This window comes from Chrysemys picta, chromosome 25 (assembly GCF_011386835.1).
Source record: "Chrysemys picta bellii isolate R12L10 chromosome 25, ASM1138683v2, whole genome shotgun sequence".
In the NCBI taxonomy this organism is placed as follows: Eukaryota; Metazoa; Chordata; order Testudines; family Emydidae; genus Chrysemys; species Chrysemys picta.
In genome coordinates, this window is record NC_088815.1 from 13,161,360 (window position 1) to 13,181,628 (window position 20,269).

The 20,269-nt window shown below is 61.7% G+C and overlaps 1 protein-coding gene across 3 annotated transcripts; it reads right to left on the minus strand.

Moving 5' to 3' along the window:
* Nucleotides 1–1,320: 1,320 nt before the first annotated feature.
* On the minus strand, nt 1,321–20,269 carry ADAMTSL5 (ADAMTS like 5). Of its 3 annotated transcripts, none has more exons than XM_065578496.1 (12): nt 19,714–20,269; nt 16,173–16,242; nt 11,663–11,817; nt 9,253–9,313; nt 8,468–8,576; nt 8,012–8,139; nt 7,572–7,695; nt 6,494–6,577; nt 5,693–5,856; nt 5,091–5,337; nt 4,102–4,173; nt 1,321–3,396 (listed from the first exon to the last, which is right to left on the minus strand). In XM_065578496.1, the coding sequence occupies exons 1-12, from the start codon at nt 19,821–19,823 to the stop codon at nt 3,083–3,085; spliced, it is 1,638 nt and encodes a 545-aa protein (XP_065434568.1). In that variant the 5' UTR covers nt 19,824–20,269; the 3' UTR covers nt 1,321–3,082. The 3 variants fall into 3 exon arrangements, with proteins under 3 accessions (XP_065434568.1, XP_005279117.3, XP_065434569.1); XM_005279060.5 differs by having other exon boundaries at nt 5,091–5,334; nt 19,714–20,262; XM_065578497.1 differs by having other exon boundaries at nt 9,253–9,526; nt 11,663–11,820; nt 19,714–19,784.

Consider the following 20,269-nt stretch of genomic DNA (forward strand, 5'->3'; position numbering starts at 1 on the left):
AGTAGCCAAGCACAGTTATTCAGCAACCTTTGAGTCCCAGACTTCAGTGCCGAAGAGCCAGACACCCCCCCCCCCCCCGCCAGCTCTCTCCCATGGTGACTTGACGTTAGTTCTTTCTTGCTGCCTTCTCACACTCGTTCGGGTTGGAACCCTCCAGCTGTCCTTGGTGGAGGGCAGACAAAAGACGCCGTTGATAGTACAAAGTCTCTAGGCCTGTAAAGGCCACAGCATGTGCCTAAAACAATCCACCAGTGACGACCAGGCCCAGCCTTTGCGAATCAGACCCCGCTCGGCCGTGATTTCACAGCCTGTTCCCTTGTTTATTCGAGCTGCCCTTTGGCAGGCGCTTTGGGTCTAGGGGTGGGAGGTGAGTGTGCTGGCGGGGACGGAGCAAGTCCTGCCGCCATTGTTAATTGTGACGACGACGGGGGATTTCCAGCTCCTTTCCTGGAGACAAAACCGCCTGTTTTGGGAAACAGCTCCAGATAAGGGAGCAGGGCCAGAGCGCTGGCTTCTGCCGAGTTCTGCCTATTCCAGCGTTTCCCTTTCGGCCCCCCCGCCCCTTTCGCTGGGATGGGAAAGTTCATCGGCTGAGCGGGTCGGGCTGGGCGCCTGTTGGAACGGTGCTTTGCAAACAGGGAACCATCAGTGACACGAGTCAGGGGGCTCAGCCCCTGGCTCCGGTGATAGCTGGGCGGGGCTTGCCCAGTTCCTTGCCAGCCCGCTGCTGTGACTCAGTGGGTGACAACGCCCTGGTGCCCTGAGATGAGGCTGGCACAGAATCACTGGAGTGCAGGGCCCCACCTGAGTCAGGGGCTTCTGCAGAGTTGGGGGGAGATGCTGGAGGGAGGGAGGGAGAGGCACATACTCCACCGATGCATCAGGCTTTAAGGCCTTTGCCCACTTCGCGTGGAGGGTATTAAAGCTCCCCAGGGAGCGTCTGTAAACGCAGGCGCTTGCCGGGGCGTGCCTGGGTAAGGCCCCAGTGCTGTGTGGAAAGGTGCTTCCCTGGGTACCTGAGAGCAGAGACCACATGGGCTCCATGGGACGGGCTGGGGGGGATGTGGCCAGCAAGGTCCCTGCCCCTCTGGGATCATTGCAGATGCTAAGGCAGGAGCTGGTGCGTGCCCTGGCCGGATGCCGGCTCATTACTGACATTCTGGCGTCCAATGGATGCAGAATTCCTCCTTTCCCTGCGGAGGAGCAGTTAAACAGCCCAGCCGCCAGCTGGCGGAGAGCTGGGGGAATTCCTTGAAGGGGCCCTGGACCTGCCAGGCATGGTACTGGATCGGGCACTCGGCCAAACTGGGGGAGAAAAGGTTAAATTAAAAACACGGCGACATATTTTATTTGGCAAAAATAAATTACCCCAATAACACAACACAGAGAAGGGATGGGGGGCACCAGAGGAGCCCCACATTGGCTTGACTCTCCCTGGGCGAGAGGCCGGGCAGTGCCCCTAGGTGAAGCAGGCCGGGGGACTGCAGAGGGGTCTTGGAGGGAGCGCCACCGAGGGGCAAGTCTGGACTATGTGTTGGGTTAGCAGCGCATTCAGATGGCATTAGGAAGGGCCCACCTCCTGCTGTGCCCATCTCTGACCCCTTCCCCTTCTGCCTCCAGTCCCAGGAGCCCCCACCCCTGAGAGGCCCATCTCAACACAGGCCCTGCCCAGTCCTGCCCAGCCCACCCCCACTGCACCTGCTGGCATGTTTTGGTGTGTCTGCACCCTCCTCCGACTGCCCTGGTCCTAGGAGCACCCTCCCGGGGGGGGGACACCCCTCTCTAGCTGTCCCACCTGCCTTAGGTGCCCATCTCACAGTGTGCCCATCTCTGCCAGCTCTTGGGAGCCCACCCCTAGGCTGAAGGGAGCGTGCGGCTCCAAGCCGGCGCAGGGAGTGGGGCAGGCAGGGTGGAGATGGAACAAGGACCAAGCCCAGCTGGGAATCTCGCCTGGCGTGGGCTGGTGGGCCCAGGGAAAGGGGCTGGCTGGGCAGATGGAGTCCAGGGCGCCTCCCGTGGGCTTGAGGGTGGGATTCCGGGGACTCAAGTGTTATCACTGCTGGGCAGAGCTGGGGGAGGAACATGGCCGGCGTCAGTGCAAGGTGGGGGTGGGGAGGCGCAGCCCAGCAGTGTCTGATCCCAGAGCCTCGACTCAGAGCAGCTCCCCAGGGAGAAAAGCAGCCCAGGGAGAGGGGGCGGGGAGTGGGGTTAATTACAGACAGACACAGACGCTTTGCCTCGGGCGCTCGGCGCTCCAGACGGGTTTGGGTGTGCGAGGGGTGGGACTTGGGTGGGTGCTGGCGTGCATGTGGGGGCTGAAGAGTGAGTTTGTGTGTGTGTGTCTGTTTGCATGTGTAGGTTTGCATGATGGGCTAGCGGGTGCCTGTGTTTGCACGGTGTGCTAGCGGAGGTGGATGGGATGTCTGGGTTTTCACGCCGTTTGCACCCTGCATCGCCTGGATTTCGCAGTGCCAGGGCTGCAGGGAGGTGGCCAAGCAGGGTGGCCCCCCTCTAGTAAATGGGTTGCTGCAAGGCTCACGGCCTGGATTCGCACCTCTTGGGAGGTACCATTTTAAAGCCCTGCATCCCCTCAACCACCAGGCGTGGACTTGAACATTGTGCCCTGTTGGGAAGCCACAGTCCCATTTTACCCCTTGGGCAGCATGGCTGGGTCCCGCTCAATGGATTGGGAAGAGACTGGAGGCTGAAATCGCCCCGTTCCGATTACCCTCTGCCTTCCTCCATCCCAGGCTGATCTCAGCAGCCGCTCTCGCCCCCATGGCTGGCCCTCAAGGTAGGGGTGCGGCTGCACTCAGAGCAAGGAGGTGACTTTAGGCCAGGGGTACGTGACTGCATCAGGGCCCTGCCTTGGAGCCAACCAGCCCAGGGGTGAGTGGCAGGTGAAGGCAGCATTGGTCAGATTGGCTGAGCTGAGGGGAACCCCGCATTTTGTGGCTTCACCCCAAGTATGTACAGGGGCGGGCTGGGTGGAAACGGGTCAGGGTGCCCCCAAACCGCTCCCTGCCAGCCCTGTTCGTGGCTGGGCTCTCCCATGCTGCTGCGGGAGGGGGCTCCCATCCGGTCACGCTGGCCTGCCCCGGGCGCAGTGCCCAGCGATGTCCCGCAGCAGCTGGTCCTCGCGGGGCGACCAGGGCCGGGCGTAGCTGCCGCGCTGCAGCAGGATGCGGTTGAGCGTGTGCTCGTAGTTGACGTGCCGCCGGGCCATGAGCAGGTACTCGCGGCGCTCCAGCAGCGGGGGGCAGTCGCAGGCGTTGGAGACCCACACGTACTCCCGGTGCACCAGGGGGAAGCGGTTGCGGTAGGTGTGTTTCACCTGCACGTCGTAGCGCGTCTCCTGCCCGATCGGCCGCTTGGCCAGGATCCGGGCCCGGAACACTGGGGGGGCGAGAGCAGAGTTGGGGGGGGGGCGGGGAGAGAGGGCGGAATCGGAGCAACAGGCCAGGCGGAAAATCAGCTGCCCTGCGGGTGATGGGGAAAGGGACACGGGGCCCTTCCTCCTCTAGGGGACGCTAGCTCCAATCCACCCCACAGGGGGGATCTGGCTTCCCTGGAGTGTTGGGGAAAGGGACACGGGGCCCTTCCTCCTCTAGGGGGCGCCAGTTCTGAGCTGACCCCAGAGTGGGGGGGACTGGCTGGCTCAGGGGGTGGGGAATGGGACATGAGGCCTTTCCCCTATAGGGAGCGCCAGCTCCAATCTGCCCCACCGCGGGCAACTGGCTGCCCTGGGGGTGTTGGGGAATGGGACATGGGGCCCTTCCTTCTCTAGGGGGCGCTAGCTCCAATCCACCCCACAGGGGGCGGGGGGATCTGGCTGCCCTGGGGGTGTTGGGGAATGGGACACGGGGTTCCCCTCTAGGGGGCACCGGCTCTGATCCAGCACAAGCAGGGAGCCAGGGTTCGCCAAGTTAAAAAAAAGACGATGTGTAGCCAAGCTCAGTGCCCACCATGCCCTGGCAATCCCTTCCCACGGGCTCCTGGCCTGTTCCAGTCACGCATGGTCCCTGTGCCCCCCTGGCTCCCTCTTCCTGCCGTGTTCACACTCAGCCCCCCCCCACGCAGGGCCGGGCTGGGGGCTCTTACCAAAGTCGCTCTGGCAGTAGTGGCGGATGCGCTGGGACTTTCCCTTGGGCGTCTGGCACCTGCCGCAGCTTCCTACGGGGCACAAAGCCGGGGCAGTCAGTGGGGGGTGGAGGATCGTTTGGGGGGGGGGTGCAGACAACCCTGCTACCCTGCCCGACAGCTGCAAGCCCTGTCGGAAGCCCCCAAGAGATGCTATGTTGTGTCTAAGGGCTGGGCTGGGACGGAGGGGGCTGTGGTGGAGCATTAGCAGCCCTGCTGGCGGGGGGGGGGGGGAAGCAGGGGGGGGGTCTGCTGTCCTGGGGACAGTGAGGCTGAAACCTCTTCCCAAAACGCGCACACACCACCCCTGACACCCTCTAGCTCCCAGTTGTGGGGCCGTCTGTAGCCCTGCGCAGACGGGAGCTGGGTGCCAGTGACTCCCCCATCTGCCCTCCCACGTGTTCGGGGTGTGGATGGTGGGAGAGGGTCTGGCTGTCCAGGCCGGGAGGGGTTTTGCAGCCGGGGAGCAGTGAGTGTCGAGAGCCCTCCCCGTCGGGGCTGGTCCCACATCCCAGCAGCCAAGGAAGCCCTATGGACAAACAGGCCTGGGGCAGGGGGATGATGTTTAGCTCCGGATCCAAACTTCCCCCAGGGCCCTAGGGGCTCAGATCTGGGGCTTTAGTTCTGCCCGTTGGAGCGCTAGGGGCCAGGGCAGAACTGCAGTTCGGATCCTGGTCTGGAGCCCCTCTGGGGTGGAGCGCTTTTCTAGCCCTGGCCTTCCCCCTGCCACCCTCATGGTGCTATATCTGCCCCCCCACAGCAGAGCTCGGATCCTGCTGACAAGGTGGCTTTCCATGGGCTCTGCAATATGCCCCCATGGGGTAGCATTCTGCTCCTCTCCTGCCCCCGTCCCTCCAGCAGAGGCAATCAAGGTACTGTCTGTCTGTCCATCTGGGCCGGCCAATGGCCCGAGCTCCGGAGGGAAGCCCAGATGGGGACAGAGCAGGCACCTGTTTGAGCTGTGTCTGTGGGTCCACGCCGGGACCTCTCCGTGGTCGTGTCCCTGACGCTGAGGTGAGTGGGGGGCACCAGCGTAGTCCAGGGCCCAGGCTGGGGCACGGTGGGTGGGTTGAGGTCGAGGTCTCTAGGCTGAGGCTGTCGCAGGGGGCTGGAGTTGCCCTGGAGGTGCCCGTGCCGCTCCCTGGGGAGCCAGAACTCATACTCGATGCCCGGGTTCGGCTCCTGGACCAGGACCTGCTTGGCAGGGGGAAGACTGAGAGCTGCCTTTGAGCCCACCCGCCAGGCAGCATGAGCCCCCCGCGTCCCTGCTCCCACCTGTCGGGGGCATACAACAGTCACCCAGAGAGACCCTACAATAACAAACCAGGGTGTGCCGCCCAGCTCTCGGGGGAGACCCTACAGTAACAAACCGGTGTGCACACATGCTGGGGGAAGTGTGTGTGTGTGTGGGGGGGTGTTCTCCCATGCACCGGGGCCCCAGGGGTGTTATGCTGTGGGGGCACCAGGGAGATCAGCCTGTGAAGGGGAAGGAGAGATGGGGCAGCCCCTTAATCTGTAAGCCCTGGTCGCTCTCTCCCCCAGCCCCCCTCACCATGATGTGCAGATCCTCCTCTGTCGGCCCGGCTGCCTCGAGGGTCTCGTGATTGTCCGGGTCCCGGGCATAGCGCACCGTGGTGCCTGCCACCTCGTACGCGCCCGGCCAGTCGATGGCCCAGTCCCCGTTGATCACGTACTGCTGCTCCCCGTTCATCAGTGCTGCGGAGAGACAGCGGAGCGGCCCGAGGGAGAGAGAGGGAGGGCTGGGGGGAGCGGGGGAGTCCTGGGGGGCACAGCGTGCAGGTCTGCTGGGCTCGGGGGGGGGGGAGAAACCATGGGGTGAAGCTGCAGATGGAGCAATGGCACTTGGACTGTCGCTGTGCCATCTGGGTGCGGGGAGGATGCACAAAGGGCCTCAACCCAGCATAGCTGGGCTAGGCAGTAAGATTTAGTGGTTAGAGCAGGGGGAGGGAAGTGGGGTCTGGTGGTTAGAGTGGGATGGGGTTCCGGCAGTCAGGACTCCTGGGTTCCTTTCCCAGCTTGGGGAGGGAAGTGAGGTCCAGTGGTTAGCGCGGGGGGCGGGGTGGGAGTCAGGACTCCTGGGTTCCTTTCCCAGCTTGGGGAGGGAAGTGGGGGTCCAGTGGTTAGAGTGGGATGGGGTTCCGGCAGTCAGGACTCCTGGGTTCTGGCTTAAAGGCACCTTCCCCGCCCCAAAACACAATCAGGGACAATCTCGCTCTCGCGGGCTGCTGGGACAGAGAATCACTCCAAGTGGAATCATCCTGCGGTGGGGGGCAGAGCCATATGAGGCAGGGCGGGGTACCAGGGGCCATGGGGTGGGGATGGCTCCTCCTACCTAGGTAGTTGCGGCTCCGGTCGGTGACCTTGATGTGCATCGCCCCTGCCGGGATCCTCGTCACGTTCTTGTACCCAAAGAAACCTATGGTGGGGGGCGGGGGGGAGACAGGAGTCAGGGCAGAGCCTGGGCATGTGGGAGGCCGGTTTCTCCCGGTGCTGCAGTGATGCTGGGGCTGAACCCAATGGCGCTGCCCTGGGGGCAGCGAGAGGCGAGCTCGTCCTGCACGGCTCCCCCGACTCGTGTCCAGGGCGGGGAAGGAAGCGAAGGCTGCAGCATGGTTTGGAGCTGGCGGGATGTCGGTTTCACACGCAGGATGGGGGGGCACCGGATGGCTGGGGGGAGCTCAAGCGGAGCAATGGGCCTTGGAATCCCTTCTCCCAGGGGTCACCACGTCCAGTCCAGCTCCCAAGTCACCATCACGGCCACCCCGGGTGGAAGCCCTCGACAGCAGCCTCTGTAGAGGCCCAGGACTGAAAGGGGCTCGGACGGCTCGAAGCCCCCCCTGGAGGGCAGGGGCTCAGACACGCTTTGGGGGTGTAGAAGGACGCTTGCCCTGGCACCGCCCTGTGGGCAAAGACCAGCAGCCTTCTGGGGCCTTCGCACCGATGCTCAGCCCTTTTCCCCATAGGAGCCAGGCCTCTTCTCCTGGCGTCACTAGGGCGTGGCTGCCTGAGCCGTGCCAGCCTGTGCCTGGGCACCCTCCTCCCCCTCCCCTGCCTGGATTATTTGCTAAGCCACTAGCAAGGCTGTTACGGCGCAGGGAGGGGTGCGATGGGCACTGGAGCCTGGCACCACAGCAAACGGGGTTTAGCTGGTACCCCCCGCCCAGGCCAGCTCATCCGCTCGATCAACTGCAAGGCTTGTGAATTGCCGTCGAGCAATGGGGTCGCTCGGTTCCTCCCGGCCAGAGGGTTTGTCCCCGCTTGGTGTCAGGAAGAGGATACGGTGCCCGGAGGGGGGAGGGGCTGGGCTGGCGCAGTGGGGGGGGGGAGTGGGGAGGAGCATGCAGCGGAGGAGACAGAGAGAGCGCGTTGAAGCCAAGAGCCAAAGCATTCACCCCTGGAGAATCAATCACCGGAGGAGGGGAGCGCGGCCCGGAACACCCTCTTTACGAAGAGGCACGAGTCGTTCCTGCCGTCGCACCGGCCGCAGGCGTCACTCCGAGAGCCGGACCCCAGGAGCCCGTCGCAGCCCGCTGTCTGGGGGGAGGGGAAAACGGGCATCAAGGGGGGCGAGGCGGCTGCGCCGAATATCCCTGCCCGGCACGGGACGACCCCCAGAACGAGCGGGGGCTGGGTCAGCCCTGAGTGCTGGCAGCTGCCCGCATTGCCAGGGCTGGAACTCACCCACCTACGCCCCCTGCCTGAGCTGTATCCAGCATCCCTCGTTGCCATTGTGTACCAGGCACAGGGCGAACCCCCCCTCCACCTGGGTATGCCAGGCACTGCCAGACAACGCCGGTCCCAGTCCGGGGTCTCCCACGAGCCCATGCCCTGCACCAGCAGCGAGCCCTACCAAGCACTGGCCGCTGATGCAGAGATCCGGGGAGTCCGGGCTGCAGCGGGTCCCGTCCAGCACTCGGCCGAAGGTGTAGTAGAAATTGTGTCCCACAGCCAGGCAGTTCAGGTCACAGAGGTTGGGCGCTGGAGGAGCGGGGGGTGGGATGGGAAGGGAGGGGGGAGAGTGAGAGAGAGGGAAGGAGAAAGCGAGAGGAGGGATGGGGTGAGGATCGGCCCTGCTGTCGGGTTACATAGCGCAGCAGACTTTTGTCCCCCCGCCCCCGGCATGGAACAGCTGTTCTTTGCAGCCCCAAGAGCCACCCAAGGCGTACACTGGGGCTGAGGGGAGCGGGAAACCTGCAGGCCCTGCCATTCAGCGAGGGGGGCTGGAGACGAGCCCCCAGGCTGAGAGCAGAGATGCAGCGGAATGGCTGTTCCACCGCAGGGGGGTGGATTCAAACCCAGGACTCACCTCCATGGAAAGGAACCCACTGGTACCTCGCCTGGCTCCCCGGGATGGGCTTGCCGTCATACAGAGAGCACTGCACGGCCCGGAAGGGCACCGAGCTGCCAGGACACTCCTACAAGGGAAGGGCACAGGGCTGCAGCCTCACAGGGCGACCTGCCGTTCCTTGGCCGCCGGGCATGCGAAGGAGTGGCAAAGCCCCGCCGAGTCCTCTCTGTACTGGCAGAGACCAGCGGGCAGGTTACATTGCACCCGGCAGGTGGGGGGGACTGCAGGAGGCCAAGAATCGGGGAAAATGCCCATGCCCAGCGCTGGTCTGGGTGCCTGAGCTCTGTCTTGCCAGGGAGTCAGATGGGACATGAGTCTCAAGATCAGAACAGCAGAGGGGCTGGGCTGGACGATGCGGGAAGGAACCACCCACTGTTGGGGGAGGGCGGGGGGCACAAAGGGTCTGCCACCGAGACGGGATGGAACACGATCCAGTTGTGGGAGCGACGGACAAACCTCTGAGGGGATGGTGCGGAGAAGGGGCCAGCCGCCGGCATCCACCCCTCTGGGGGCTGCAAAGCTCATGCGAGGAGCGGATGGAGAAACTGAGGCACAGAGAGGCGGGAGCCAGCCAGAGCCTGCGGCAGAAACAGAACCCAGGTGCCTGCCGTCCCGGTCTAGCACCCTGGTGCCTTGCTCTGAGCTGGCAGCTCCGTGTGGCTGTGGCATCACGGGGAGGATATAAAGTGAGTCACATGCACCCCTCCCCCACTCCAGCCGCAGTCGCTCCGGTGCACACTCACGTGTAGCTTGCACACTCGATACTGCCGGGGCTCCCCCGCACACAGCTTCTCTTCGGGGAACCTGCGGTAAAAGCCCCTTAGCGCAGCGGCTCCCAAGCTGCCAGGCCTTCCATCCGGTGGGGGTCCCATCCTAGGCCCTGTGCCCTAAGGGGGGAGCCGGGGCGGGGGGGGGCCAGGGCTGGTTCCGCCGCGCCCGTTCGGGGCAGGGACTCCGGGGTGGGGCGTGTGGGATGCAGGAGCTGTGACGACTTACTGGAAAAATGTGCGGCAGCATCTGTGATGAAGTGGGGGATTTTCTTGTTTGTTTTCTTGTTTTCGGTGGGTTTCAATGGTTTGCATGCGGAGGGGGTGGGACTCAGTTTCCCTGGGGGTTACTGGTTTAACGAGGGGAGGGGAGGGGAGAGGGAGTTTGTTGTTACAGAGGACCGGAGAGGGACCGTGGGACCCCAGCCAATGGCCTGGAGGACGGATACCCCAGCGACCAGTGACCTGAGACCCAGCTGAGGAGACGCAGCCGGTTCTGGCCAGTGGGAGGACAATGGGCTGCAGAGCGAGGACCCAGTGACCTAACCAGCCGGTTCCAGCCAGAGGACAGAAGGAGGAGAGGAGGCCCCGGTTTACGACCCTGTTTCCCTGGAGAGAAGACAATGGACAGAGGGGGGCTTGGGGCCGGGGATCTAGATGCCCAGCTGGGAAGCAGGGGGCTTGGGGCTGGAGAGGGGGAGCAGGCAGAGCCCACCTGGATGCAGAGAGACTGGGATGTGCTGGGCTGAGGGAGGCCAGGCCTGAGGCCCTGAGAGTTTCCTGTGCTGTGTTCAACTCTCAATAAATCCTCCTGTTTTATGTGGGCTGAGAGTCACTCCGGTCTAGAGAACAGGGTGGCATCAACCCCTTCAGGGGTGGAGGCCCCGGGGGGTCCAGAGCGAGGGGACTCCCTGAGGGGGCCCATGGCAGAGACAGACGTGCTAAGACTCAGAGAGGTTTGGCTCCAGGAGGTGGAGGGGCCTGACCCCGAGAGAGAGTGGACCCCCGAGAAGGGCTGTCGCACTGAAAGGGACACACACACCCCAGACCGCATGGGGCCAAGAGTGGGCACGATCTGTGAGTCCGTGACAGCATCACCGCGGCCCAAGGGGAAAACAAAGGGGAAGGAAAGGGTGCCCGAAATCCCAGGCATGGCGCAGAGCCAGATGCCCGCCGAGCCAGCGGTGCCTCCCGGGGCTAGCCAAGGGGAGCGCTGACATCGCCACCAATGCTGGGGAGCTGGGGGAGCAGGGCAGAGCGTGCCCTGAATCGTGCCCTATCTCGCCGGGCGTCCCCTCCCCCCGCCTAATCAGGGCAGAGATAAGGAACCCGCTCACCCCTGGACTCTGGCCAATGAGCACAGACAAATCCACAGGCCCCCACCCTGCCCATGTCTGCCTGGGATCCCAGCCACCGCTGAGGCTCCCCAAAAGGGGACTGGTACCACAATGTACCCCCCCCCCCAGCAGCTTTCCCTTGGGGGCGTGCGTCATGGATTTCAAGGGACCATTGGGATCAGCTAGTCTGATTCGCAGAGTCAGGTTGAGCCCAATCACTTGGAGGGAGGGGGTGGGGGTAGGAATAGTTGGGGGTTGGGGGGGTGGCTTCTTCTGCCCAAGTTTAAGCTTTTTTATTTCTCCCCCCTCCTAGAAATCAGGCCAAGCCTATGTATTTTCCATGCAAAATGTCAAATGAGGCTTAAAACATTTCATCCACAATTTCTTGTGGATAGGAACATACAGGTCATTCCCCCCAACCCCATCCCCAAAATGAGTTTCCTTCCAGATTTTTCTATGGAATTTTTCAGATTAACTAAAAATATTGTTTTTCTGCTTCCCCCGCCCTCCAAAAAAAGGGGAAAAAAACCCAAATCAAACATTTGTCATTAGAAACCTCCGGCAAAGTTTCAATCCAAATTAAAATGCGAAGTCGTCGGAAATGCCCCAGAGAAAAATATTTTCCCATGAGAACCTTTCAGGCCGCTCGAGAAATCAAACCTGTTCCTTGGATCCCTGCCGACTGGGCCCTGGAATCCAGGCCAGCGCTTGCCCAGGGCTGGTGCAGCTGGCCATGCTGGGCGCGGGGAGGGTTAGGCTGACGGGCTTTGGGCAGAACCGGAGGTGGATTCCTGGCCTGCCTGGAGTGGAGCCGGTGGTCTCCAGGTGTGCATGTCGCTTTATATCAGGGTGCATTGCATAGGGGTCATTCGCACCCAGGCAAAGACCTCCCCGACGCCCCACATCAGCACTGGCCCTGTAATAACCAGCCTGAGATGCCCTGTGTCTGGGCCCTGGGGAAGGACGCTGTCATGCCTGTTCCATGCTCGGTCACACGTGACATGGTGAGCGGTTCTCATGGACCCCCTCCCCCCGGATCCCCCACTCACCGGATGCATTTCCTGGTGCGAAAGGAGGCGCCGTCCCCACACGTACTGGAGCAGGCGCTCCAGCCTCCCCATGGCCCCCATTCCCCACGGCCCGGCTGGCGCCGATGGCGGGGCTGAGGCTCCAGGCCGAACGCCAGGGTCCTGCTGGCTGTCCCCTACTTAAAGGAAGATGACAAAGTCACCCCTCCCGGATGGGCCAGCCCCTCCCAGCCCTGGGCCCCTCCGGTTATATAAGCGACAGTTCCCATAGGAGCCCCCCAACCCACACCGGGAGGGGTGTCTCAGTCCCTCTCCCCCCAGATCCTCCCCTGCCCCACACCGGGAGGGTGACACCAGAGTGTCACCCACGTCCATCCACTCCCTTTGCCCTGTCGCCCACACGTCCAGCCCAGTGCAGAGCTGGCCGATCCCCAAGAACCTTCCCCTGTTATTTTGTTACACGGCCCCTGGAAAACCGCCGCGCAGCTGGCACCGGCCCCCCGGGCTCCCTGCCAGCGGGGCATCCTGGGACACTCGCCACGGAGGGAGCGCAGCTGCAGCGCGCTGGAGAGAGCTGCTTCCAATTGAACAACGGGGGGCGGGGGAGCGGGCTGGGAGTCAGGCGTGTGGTTTCCATTCACAGTTTGGATGGAGGCCACGGGCGGCTTGTAGCTCTAACAATAAGGTCTGAGATCTGCCCAGTTTGGGCCACTCGAGAAGGCTTGGGAGGGGGGGGGTGAGTGAGTCCGGGCCACATGGCTTCTCTGGTGGAGTCAGCATCCTAGATTCCCCCCCCCTTTATTTTTGCTGGGCAGTTATCATCACCCAGTGAAATCAACCCCCCCCTCCCAGGCCGCCGCCACCTTCCCCAGCTCTGTAATTGTCTCCTTCTCTGGTTTCCGTCCTTTCCACTCCTTTCCCTGAATCCTGCAGGATCCCTCCAGCACCTGCTTTATCTCTGCTCCGACTTTGGAATGAAGATTCCTTCCTGGCTTCCCATCCCCTGGCTCCCCCCCAGCCAGGCCTGGCTCCCCCTCCAGTCCCCTTCCCTGCTATCCAGTGGCCTTCTCAGACAGTGCTCGGGAGGGGGTAGAGGGACCGGCCTGGCGAGAAGAGAGACGAGCCCCAGGCTGGAGAGTCCAGAGCCAGATCTGGATGGGAACTTCCCCAAAGGGGGGTGGGGGAGGTTGGATACACCTTTACTTGTACTGCCCCTGGCTATGCAGCTCCAGGGGGAGCGGGAGGACATGCTAGCAGCCTGCAGGAGTGTGAATCACGAGAGCTCAGCTCTCCCTTTGCCCAGAGCTGGAGGCAAGAGCATAAGAACGGGCCTACTGGGTCAGACCAAGGGTCCATCTAGCCCCGTATCCTGTCTTCCGACAGTGGCCAGTGCCAGGTGCCCCAGAGGGAATGAACAGAACAGGGCAGCTGTTTGACAACACAAAGCAACAACAGCTATAGAGGGGATTTTGGGGGAGATGGGATGTAAGTGTCTCCAGCTGGAACCTGGCCAGGATTCTGGGAGTATCATCCAGTGATCCATCCCCTGTTGCCCCTTCTCAGCTCCTGGCAAACAGAGGCTAGGGACACCTTCCCTGCCCATCCTGGCTAATCACCACTGATGGACCTATCCTCCATGAATTTATCTAGTGCTTTTTTGAACCCTGTTAGTGTCTTGGCCTTCACAACATCCTCTGGCAAGGAGTTCCACAGGTTGACTGTGTGTGAAGAAATACTTCCTTTTGTTTGTTTTAAACCTGCCGCCTATTAATAAACCTGCTGCCTATTAAAAGCTGGAAGCTGGAAGGAACCTCCAGGCCCAAACCAGTTCCTGCATCTCTGGGACTCCCAGCTGCTGCATTCCTGGGGCCAGATGATGGAAAAAGCAGAGATGCAAATGCCCCCCTCCTCCCCCGCACACAGATTCACACACATGGGCACACACACAACGCCACACACATATTGTACACACACATGCATACATGGGGTTTTGCAGGCCTTGTACTACACACATGCCCGCCCGCCCTCACACACACATGCACATGGCTGCACAGGGGCCTGACCACCAGGAAAGCCGAGTGCCAGAAGCCGCTGAGAGACAATGGGCTGGGCTGCGAGTGCAGAGCATCCCCCCCCCCCCCCCCCCCCGTGGAAGCTGACCCACAGATGAGCTGTGCCAGGGTCCAGCGGACGCCCGCTCTGGTGGCAAACTACAGCTTCCCACCCCAGGCCTCTTTGATGCTCCCTGGGACAGCCACCACCCCTGGCATTCAGCCAGACCCTGGGGGCTCAGCCCCCGTCTCACTCCAACACCCCCTGGAGCTGTCGGCGGAATGACCCGTGCAGGGGACCTGGGGGCAGATGCACCCAGGGCCCCATTCATGGTTGCCCTGCAACCTTGTGCCAAGTGGGCACAGTGCACAACTGTTGTGAGCGTGATCGTTTGCACCTGCCTGTGTCCTTAACCCAGGCCCCAGCCCTAGGACAGGAGGGATGAGCTCAGTGCCGTGGGTGGATCCCCGCCTCGGTGGTTAGGGCGGGGGGAGGATGCAGGCCTATTTGGTAATTCGCACACCAGCGACTTCTTGTCTGCAGCGTGTTTCCTGGGGCCTGCGCAAGCCTCCTCCACACCCAGGGCTGGGATTCCCAGGGCCCCCCCACAGCCCCCACTGCTGCGCTGGGTTAGATTCTTCCTCTGCTGACGGGCTCCCCTTGTGACACCCTCCCTCTAGCAGTGCAAATGCTGCTCAGAACACAGGCACCAGCCCAGGTGGCGCTTACAGCCGAGCTGACCTTTGTGAAGAGTGATCCACGGAGCCAGGTTCTCACCCCAGCTCTGGGAAGGGGAGTGAGGGGGTCTAGTGGGTTAGAGCGGAATGGGGCTGGGAGCCAGGACGCCTGGGTTCATCTCTTGCTGTGTGGCTCTGGGCAAGTCCCTTCTGGGACACAACTATGCCCTGGCAAGGAATATTACAGCAGTGTCCAGTCACCTCGCTACTTCACTGACGGGCTCTCCCAACGGCTAAAGCCCAGCGCGTTCTCTTGGGGAGTGTGAGACGTTTGTACAGATACGTCACACGCAGAATATTGGGTTCCAAACCCGGCGAGGAGAAACTTGTCACCTGCAGCAGGGCGGGTCTCCGAGCTGACTCAATGCACACTGCGAACAAGTCACATCTGTCAGCTCGGCCCCGCCCTGTGGTCGTGAGTCCTCCTGGCCACCTTGGGTAACCCCCAAACAGCGTCACACCTGCCCTGCGCTGCGGCCCACTCGACACCCCCACGCAACCAGGCCGATCAGGATCAGCTCCGTGGGCATCCGGGTCCCAGAATGCACTGGGCCCTCTGGGCGCCGGCCGGAGAATCCCAAGGCCTGGCCTGTTAACTCCGCAGCAGATGCCGGGATTAATGAGCTAAGGGCAGAGCTGGAAATAAACAGGGAGATAAAGGGGGGGTCATCTGGCAACTGGGAAAGAAGCAAATGGCCAAGCCTGGCTGGATCAATTCACTTGCTCCTGGACAAGATCTCCCCAGGGTCTCCTATGGATCCCAGGATCTCCCAAGCCACCCCACCCCACCCCAAAGGGGGGGACCTGACCCTCACGAGCTGCCGACCCTGCCTCCCTAGGAGCAGACAACGGGGGAGGGCTGGGGCATCCCATTAAAGAGACACACAGCAGCTCTGGCTGCAGAGGAATAAAGCACTGAGAAGAGAAGAGAAGAGAAGAGAAGAGAAGAGACTATTTCCTGTATGACGAATGGAACATGCCTCCCGCAACGGAGGCCCAATGCTGCTGGAGACGGGGCCCTGACCCCTTGTGTCTGCTACCGATCTCCCCCCCCCCCCCGGGGGGGGTCTGTTACTCCCAGAATCCTGGCCAGGTTCCAGCTGGAGACACTTACATCCCATCTCCCCCAAAATCCCCTCTATAGCTGTTGTTGCTTTGTGTTGTCAAACAGCTGCCAGCTCTCACTCCAGGGGGGGGGCTGCACTGCAGTGGTGGGTGGGAATGCTTAGATAAGGACGGATGAATTGCTATCTGTCAGTTAGCCAGATACAGTTGCATTGGGACCCTTGGCAAGTGCTTAGAGTTATTTTTATTTCCAGAGCTCTGGGAGGGCCAGAGACTCCCATGCTTCAAGGCATGAGCCAACCCGTAAATCACAGGGGTCAGGAAGGAAATTTCTAAGGGGGAAGGTTGTTCCATTATTGTCACTGCAGGGTTTCGCACACCTGCCTCTGTAGCAGCTGGTGCCAGCCCCCATCAGAGAAGGAACGCTGGGCTAGACGGGCCATGGGTCTCATCCTGCCTGGTAGTTCCTATGTTCCTCGCTTGGTGTTTATCTAGGTCTATTGTCTGTTAGGGGTTGGCAGGATCCTGCAGTTACAGGTGGTGATACCACGACGTGCATCAACGGGGACAGATCTCTGGGGAGATGACCCCCACATTGCTGCAGGCTTGGGCCAGGCCTCAGTGAAGGTCTGTCCTCCAATCTGGCCTGTCCACATGGTCTCTTCTCCTCCACTTACCTGAGTGCTGCCGATGCCCCAGCCAACACTCAGCCAGGCCAAGAGCAGGACGGTCCCCAGGGAACTGTGCCTGCAAAAAGCCAGAGAGAAAACTCAACGGGGATTCCAGAGTTTGCCCTGCCCGGCACCTCAGCCCCCCAACTCCCTGCTAGGCGGCAAAATCTCCCACACTCCCTGCCCCATGGAACTTATACAGACCAGGCAAAGGAAGCATTTTGAACCCCCATTTCATGGGTGGGTGGGGAGAGTTGTGGCCCAGGGAGGCGAGTGACTCACCCAGTGTTGCACAGAGAGGCTGTGGGGGAGCTGGGAACTGAACCCAGGTCGTCTGGGTCCCAATCCAGTACCTGGCCCACAGCCAGTCACAATGCTGGCCCTGGCACACCTGAGATGCCATGGGCCGAGGCTGCTGTTCCAGCCCAGACAGGCATGGGGGAGCCAGCGAGAAAGGCCAGGCTGGCGTAATTCTGCAGATTCAAGGAGGCTGGAGAAGCAGCCAAAGCTACTGAGGTTGGCCGGTTCTTAGAGGCACCTGGGGGAACAGGGATGGGGGGGAATCTCTGGAGTGTGTATCCCCCCCTTAGTTACCCACATTCATATCTATAGGTGCATGAGAGACGGGATCCCTGCAAAGCACGCTTGGCTTGGCCCCGGCCCTTCCCCCACTCCCCTGAGATTTCGGCCTGAGCCAGACAAGACACACAGAGATAAGACAAGACACAACAGCTCAGGTGTGAGATCATCGGGGAGGGGAACAAGGTGGGGTGGATTCCTGCCAGCCACGGGGGTGGCGGTCTGACTAGAGATGTGGGGGAGGAGGGTCTGGGATGAAAAATGTGGGGCCAGATTTTGACCCTCTCCCCTGCCCCTCCAAAACAAATGTATTTGTGTTTTTTTTGAGGGGGGGAGTCAGTTCAGACCAGTGGGGGGGGGGGGTCAAGCTATGGAAGCTGCATCCACATCTGGGCTCCAGGCCCAGACCCCACAAATCTGGGGGTGTTTGACGGTGGGGTGAGAGTAGGCCCACCCTAAACTTGGGTGAGAGAGCAGAGAGACAGGGCAGAGAGGAGGCTGGTCCAACCTTGGAGGAGGTGTGGTGGTGTGTGAAGTGTGTGTGTGGGGGGAAATGGGGTGGGGGCTGGGAGGGGCAGAGGAGACAAGAGCGGAGAGGCCAGGCGCCTCGGACGCGGGCCGGCCTCATGGGTCGGGCACTGGCCTGCGACTGGGATCTAGGTTCAATCGGAGTCTGTGCCACTCCCCGGGGGAGCTTGGCGGGTCACTTCTCATTCCCCATGGGCCATTCAGCTCCTGGTCTCTCTGCCTGCCTGGAGAACAGCCCGACGGGGAGGAATTGCTCCGCTGGCTGCTCTGTCCCTTCCCCCCCGGCCCCGTGCAGCACTGGCAGGACAGGGCAGCGGTGGGATCCCGCGGCCGCTGCTGGGAACCGAGCTGAAAGCGAGAGGTGAAACTCTGAGCCGCTGATAGAAGAGTCAAGGCTTCGAGCTGAGTCATGCAGCCAGCCTGGGCTGTGCAAAGCGGGAGGCACCCGAGGAACGCCACATCCACTCAGCCCCCAGCCCTGCACAAAGGCTGCCAGGGGCTGGGATCTGTCCCTAGAATTTCGAGACCAGAATGCTTCTAGAATGTGCCGGCTGCTTCTAGAGTGTAGAACCTACATAGTGGCTAGGAGGCTCATGCCCACCAGCTCATCTTGGGTTCTAGAGCATTTCAGAACTCAGGGCAGGGTTCGGGTGCCTGGCGCTGCACCCCAGACATATAGACACACAGCGTCCCTGCCCCAAAGGGCTTGTGATCTAAGGGAGTGGTAGCCTGCAAACCCCACCACCCCCGGCCAGCCTATCCTGCGTGTTCTAGAATTTAGAACCCATTAGAATCGAGCCGGGTTCTAGAATGTAGCCGCCACGGGCTCACGTGGGGTGCGAGAAGGCTGGGTCCCCTAGGCCTGCACATGGATCTGGGATGAAGCGACATGCTCACGGGGTGGGGTTCGAACTCGGCGGGTTCTAGACTGCACCCCACTTAGAATTCCTGGAGCTCTGAAACATAGAACCCTCCTCCGAACAGTGTCTGGTTTGAGGGATTCCATTGCTATGCAGGGGAGAACAAGCAATGCGTTTGCCTTGAAAAATTCTACATTAACCACCCATCCTCCCACCCCCGGCTGCCCTGGGTTTTCCCGCAGAAGTTCAGGCCGGGAAAGTCCTGCGGGGGCGTTGTCTCCATCCGTCCCTGCTCCCTCCGCCTGGCTGACGCAGGGACCTTTCACAGATGAGTCCCGCCGTTGTTCAAAAGAGGAGTCCGACGTGGAACAAGCGGAGGTGCGACTGGGGGTATAGTTTTGTGTCTGGTCCCTTTGCAGGCCCCAGAACAGAACACGCTGACCGGAGCCCTGCCAGGATGGTAGCCTGGGCTGGTGATGGTTTCACTCGCTGGGCCACACCCTACCCTGCTCTCTAGTGATACACAGGGAAGGAAGGTAGACTCCAGCCCACGGGGCAGAAACAGGGCCCCAGTCCTGCACCTGGACACACATTCGGCCTGATTCTCCTCGCACTCACGCCAGAGGGGGACGGCTTGGGTGAGGGAAGGTGGCAGGATCAGACCCGTTCACCCCCCTGAGATGCCCTCTGGGTGTGCCAGTGCTGGCGAGTTAATGCCGTGCCCGTGTGCGAGGGTGCTGGAGGGGCAAGGATCCCCAGCTCCTGGAGGTGCCCTTGTTAACCTATCCTCACTGCACGGGAGGTGATCAGAGACTGTAGCCAGCAGATCACCAACCCCTCCGTGTGCCAGGGCACTGAACGTCATTGCACCAGCACCTGGCACACTGGCGACCCGTGCCAGGCCGGACGGGGCGCCGTCTGCGTGCAGAGGTCACCCACGGAGTCCATCTGAAGCTCTGGGGTACGGTGGGGGGGGAATTCTCCTTTGATCTCACAGGCTCCGGTCGAGCCGGTTTTAGCGGAGCCTGAAGTGTTCCTGGTTCAGTATCTCAGCAAGCTGCATCAGCTGCGGATGCTCCAACTGGGACACGACAAGTTTTCTCATGTGGCCGGGGGCGGGGGGGACATACACACGTAAGAACTCTCCCCACTTCCAAATCACAGTGAAACCCACACATCACCCCTGCCCCCCCCGCCCCGCCTTAAACAAGCACCTTACGCTGCCCCAGCCCAGGTCAGTTGGAGCTCACAGACCATCTCAGTGACCTGCCTCCCGTGTGCTGGCGGACGTTTCCCTGTGCTGTTCCTCTCTCTAAGCTGAGGGCGGGGAAGGATCAAGGAGTTAGAGACGGGCGAGGGCTGGGAGTCAGGACTCCTGGGTTCTGTTTGCTGACCATGAGCAAATCACTTCCCGGCTCTGTGCCTCGGTTTCCCCATCTGTACAATTTGGGGCTAATAACATTTGTGGATGTGGTGGGGCTCCCATGGCTAGTGCTCGTCACACATCTGAAGAACCTTCAGACGAGAGGGGCTAGAGAAGGGCAGATTGCAAAGGGTTAGTAAGAAAGAAATACTCTTACCAGATGCTCTGGGAACCCATGGTCAGCTGGCTGGATGTCAGGCCCTCCTGGCTTTCTGTGCCCGCTCCTCTCCTTCCGCTAATCCTGGCATCAGGTGGGCGCTTTGCCATCCCAACTCCCACCTGTATCTCCTGGATGCTGGTGGCTTGGGCTCACTGCCCAGAGGGGAGCTGGGAACTAACTGTCCCAGGTGCCTGACCTTCTCCCGAAGATTTCAGCCTCCGATCAGACCTGAGCACCCGGACGGGGACTTGCGCACGGGTGAGAGTCCAGCCCAGCTCCCCTCTCCAGAAACTCCTGCGCTCTCATTCCCAAGCAGCCCGTAGCCTTGGAGTTCGGCCCGCGTCGGCTTGGACGGCGTCCCATGTGCTGATCCTCCCGGGGGCTGGTGTGTGTGGGGGAGGTGGGGGCCGTGCTGGGGTAACTGGTTCCTGGGTTTAGCTGTCCCAAAACGCTGGGGGAAGGCGTGTTCTCTCTCCCAGCCGCGCAGCGTCCCGTGCGGTTCCTCGGGGAGAGAGTCCTTCTCCTTTCTCCTCCCCTTACGTCGCTTCACTTT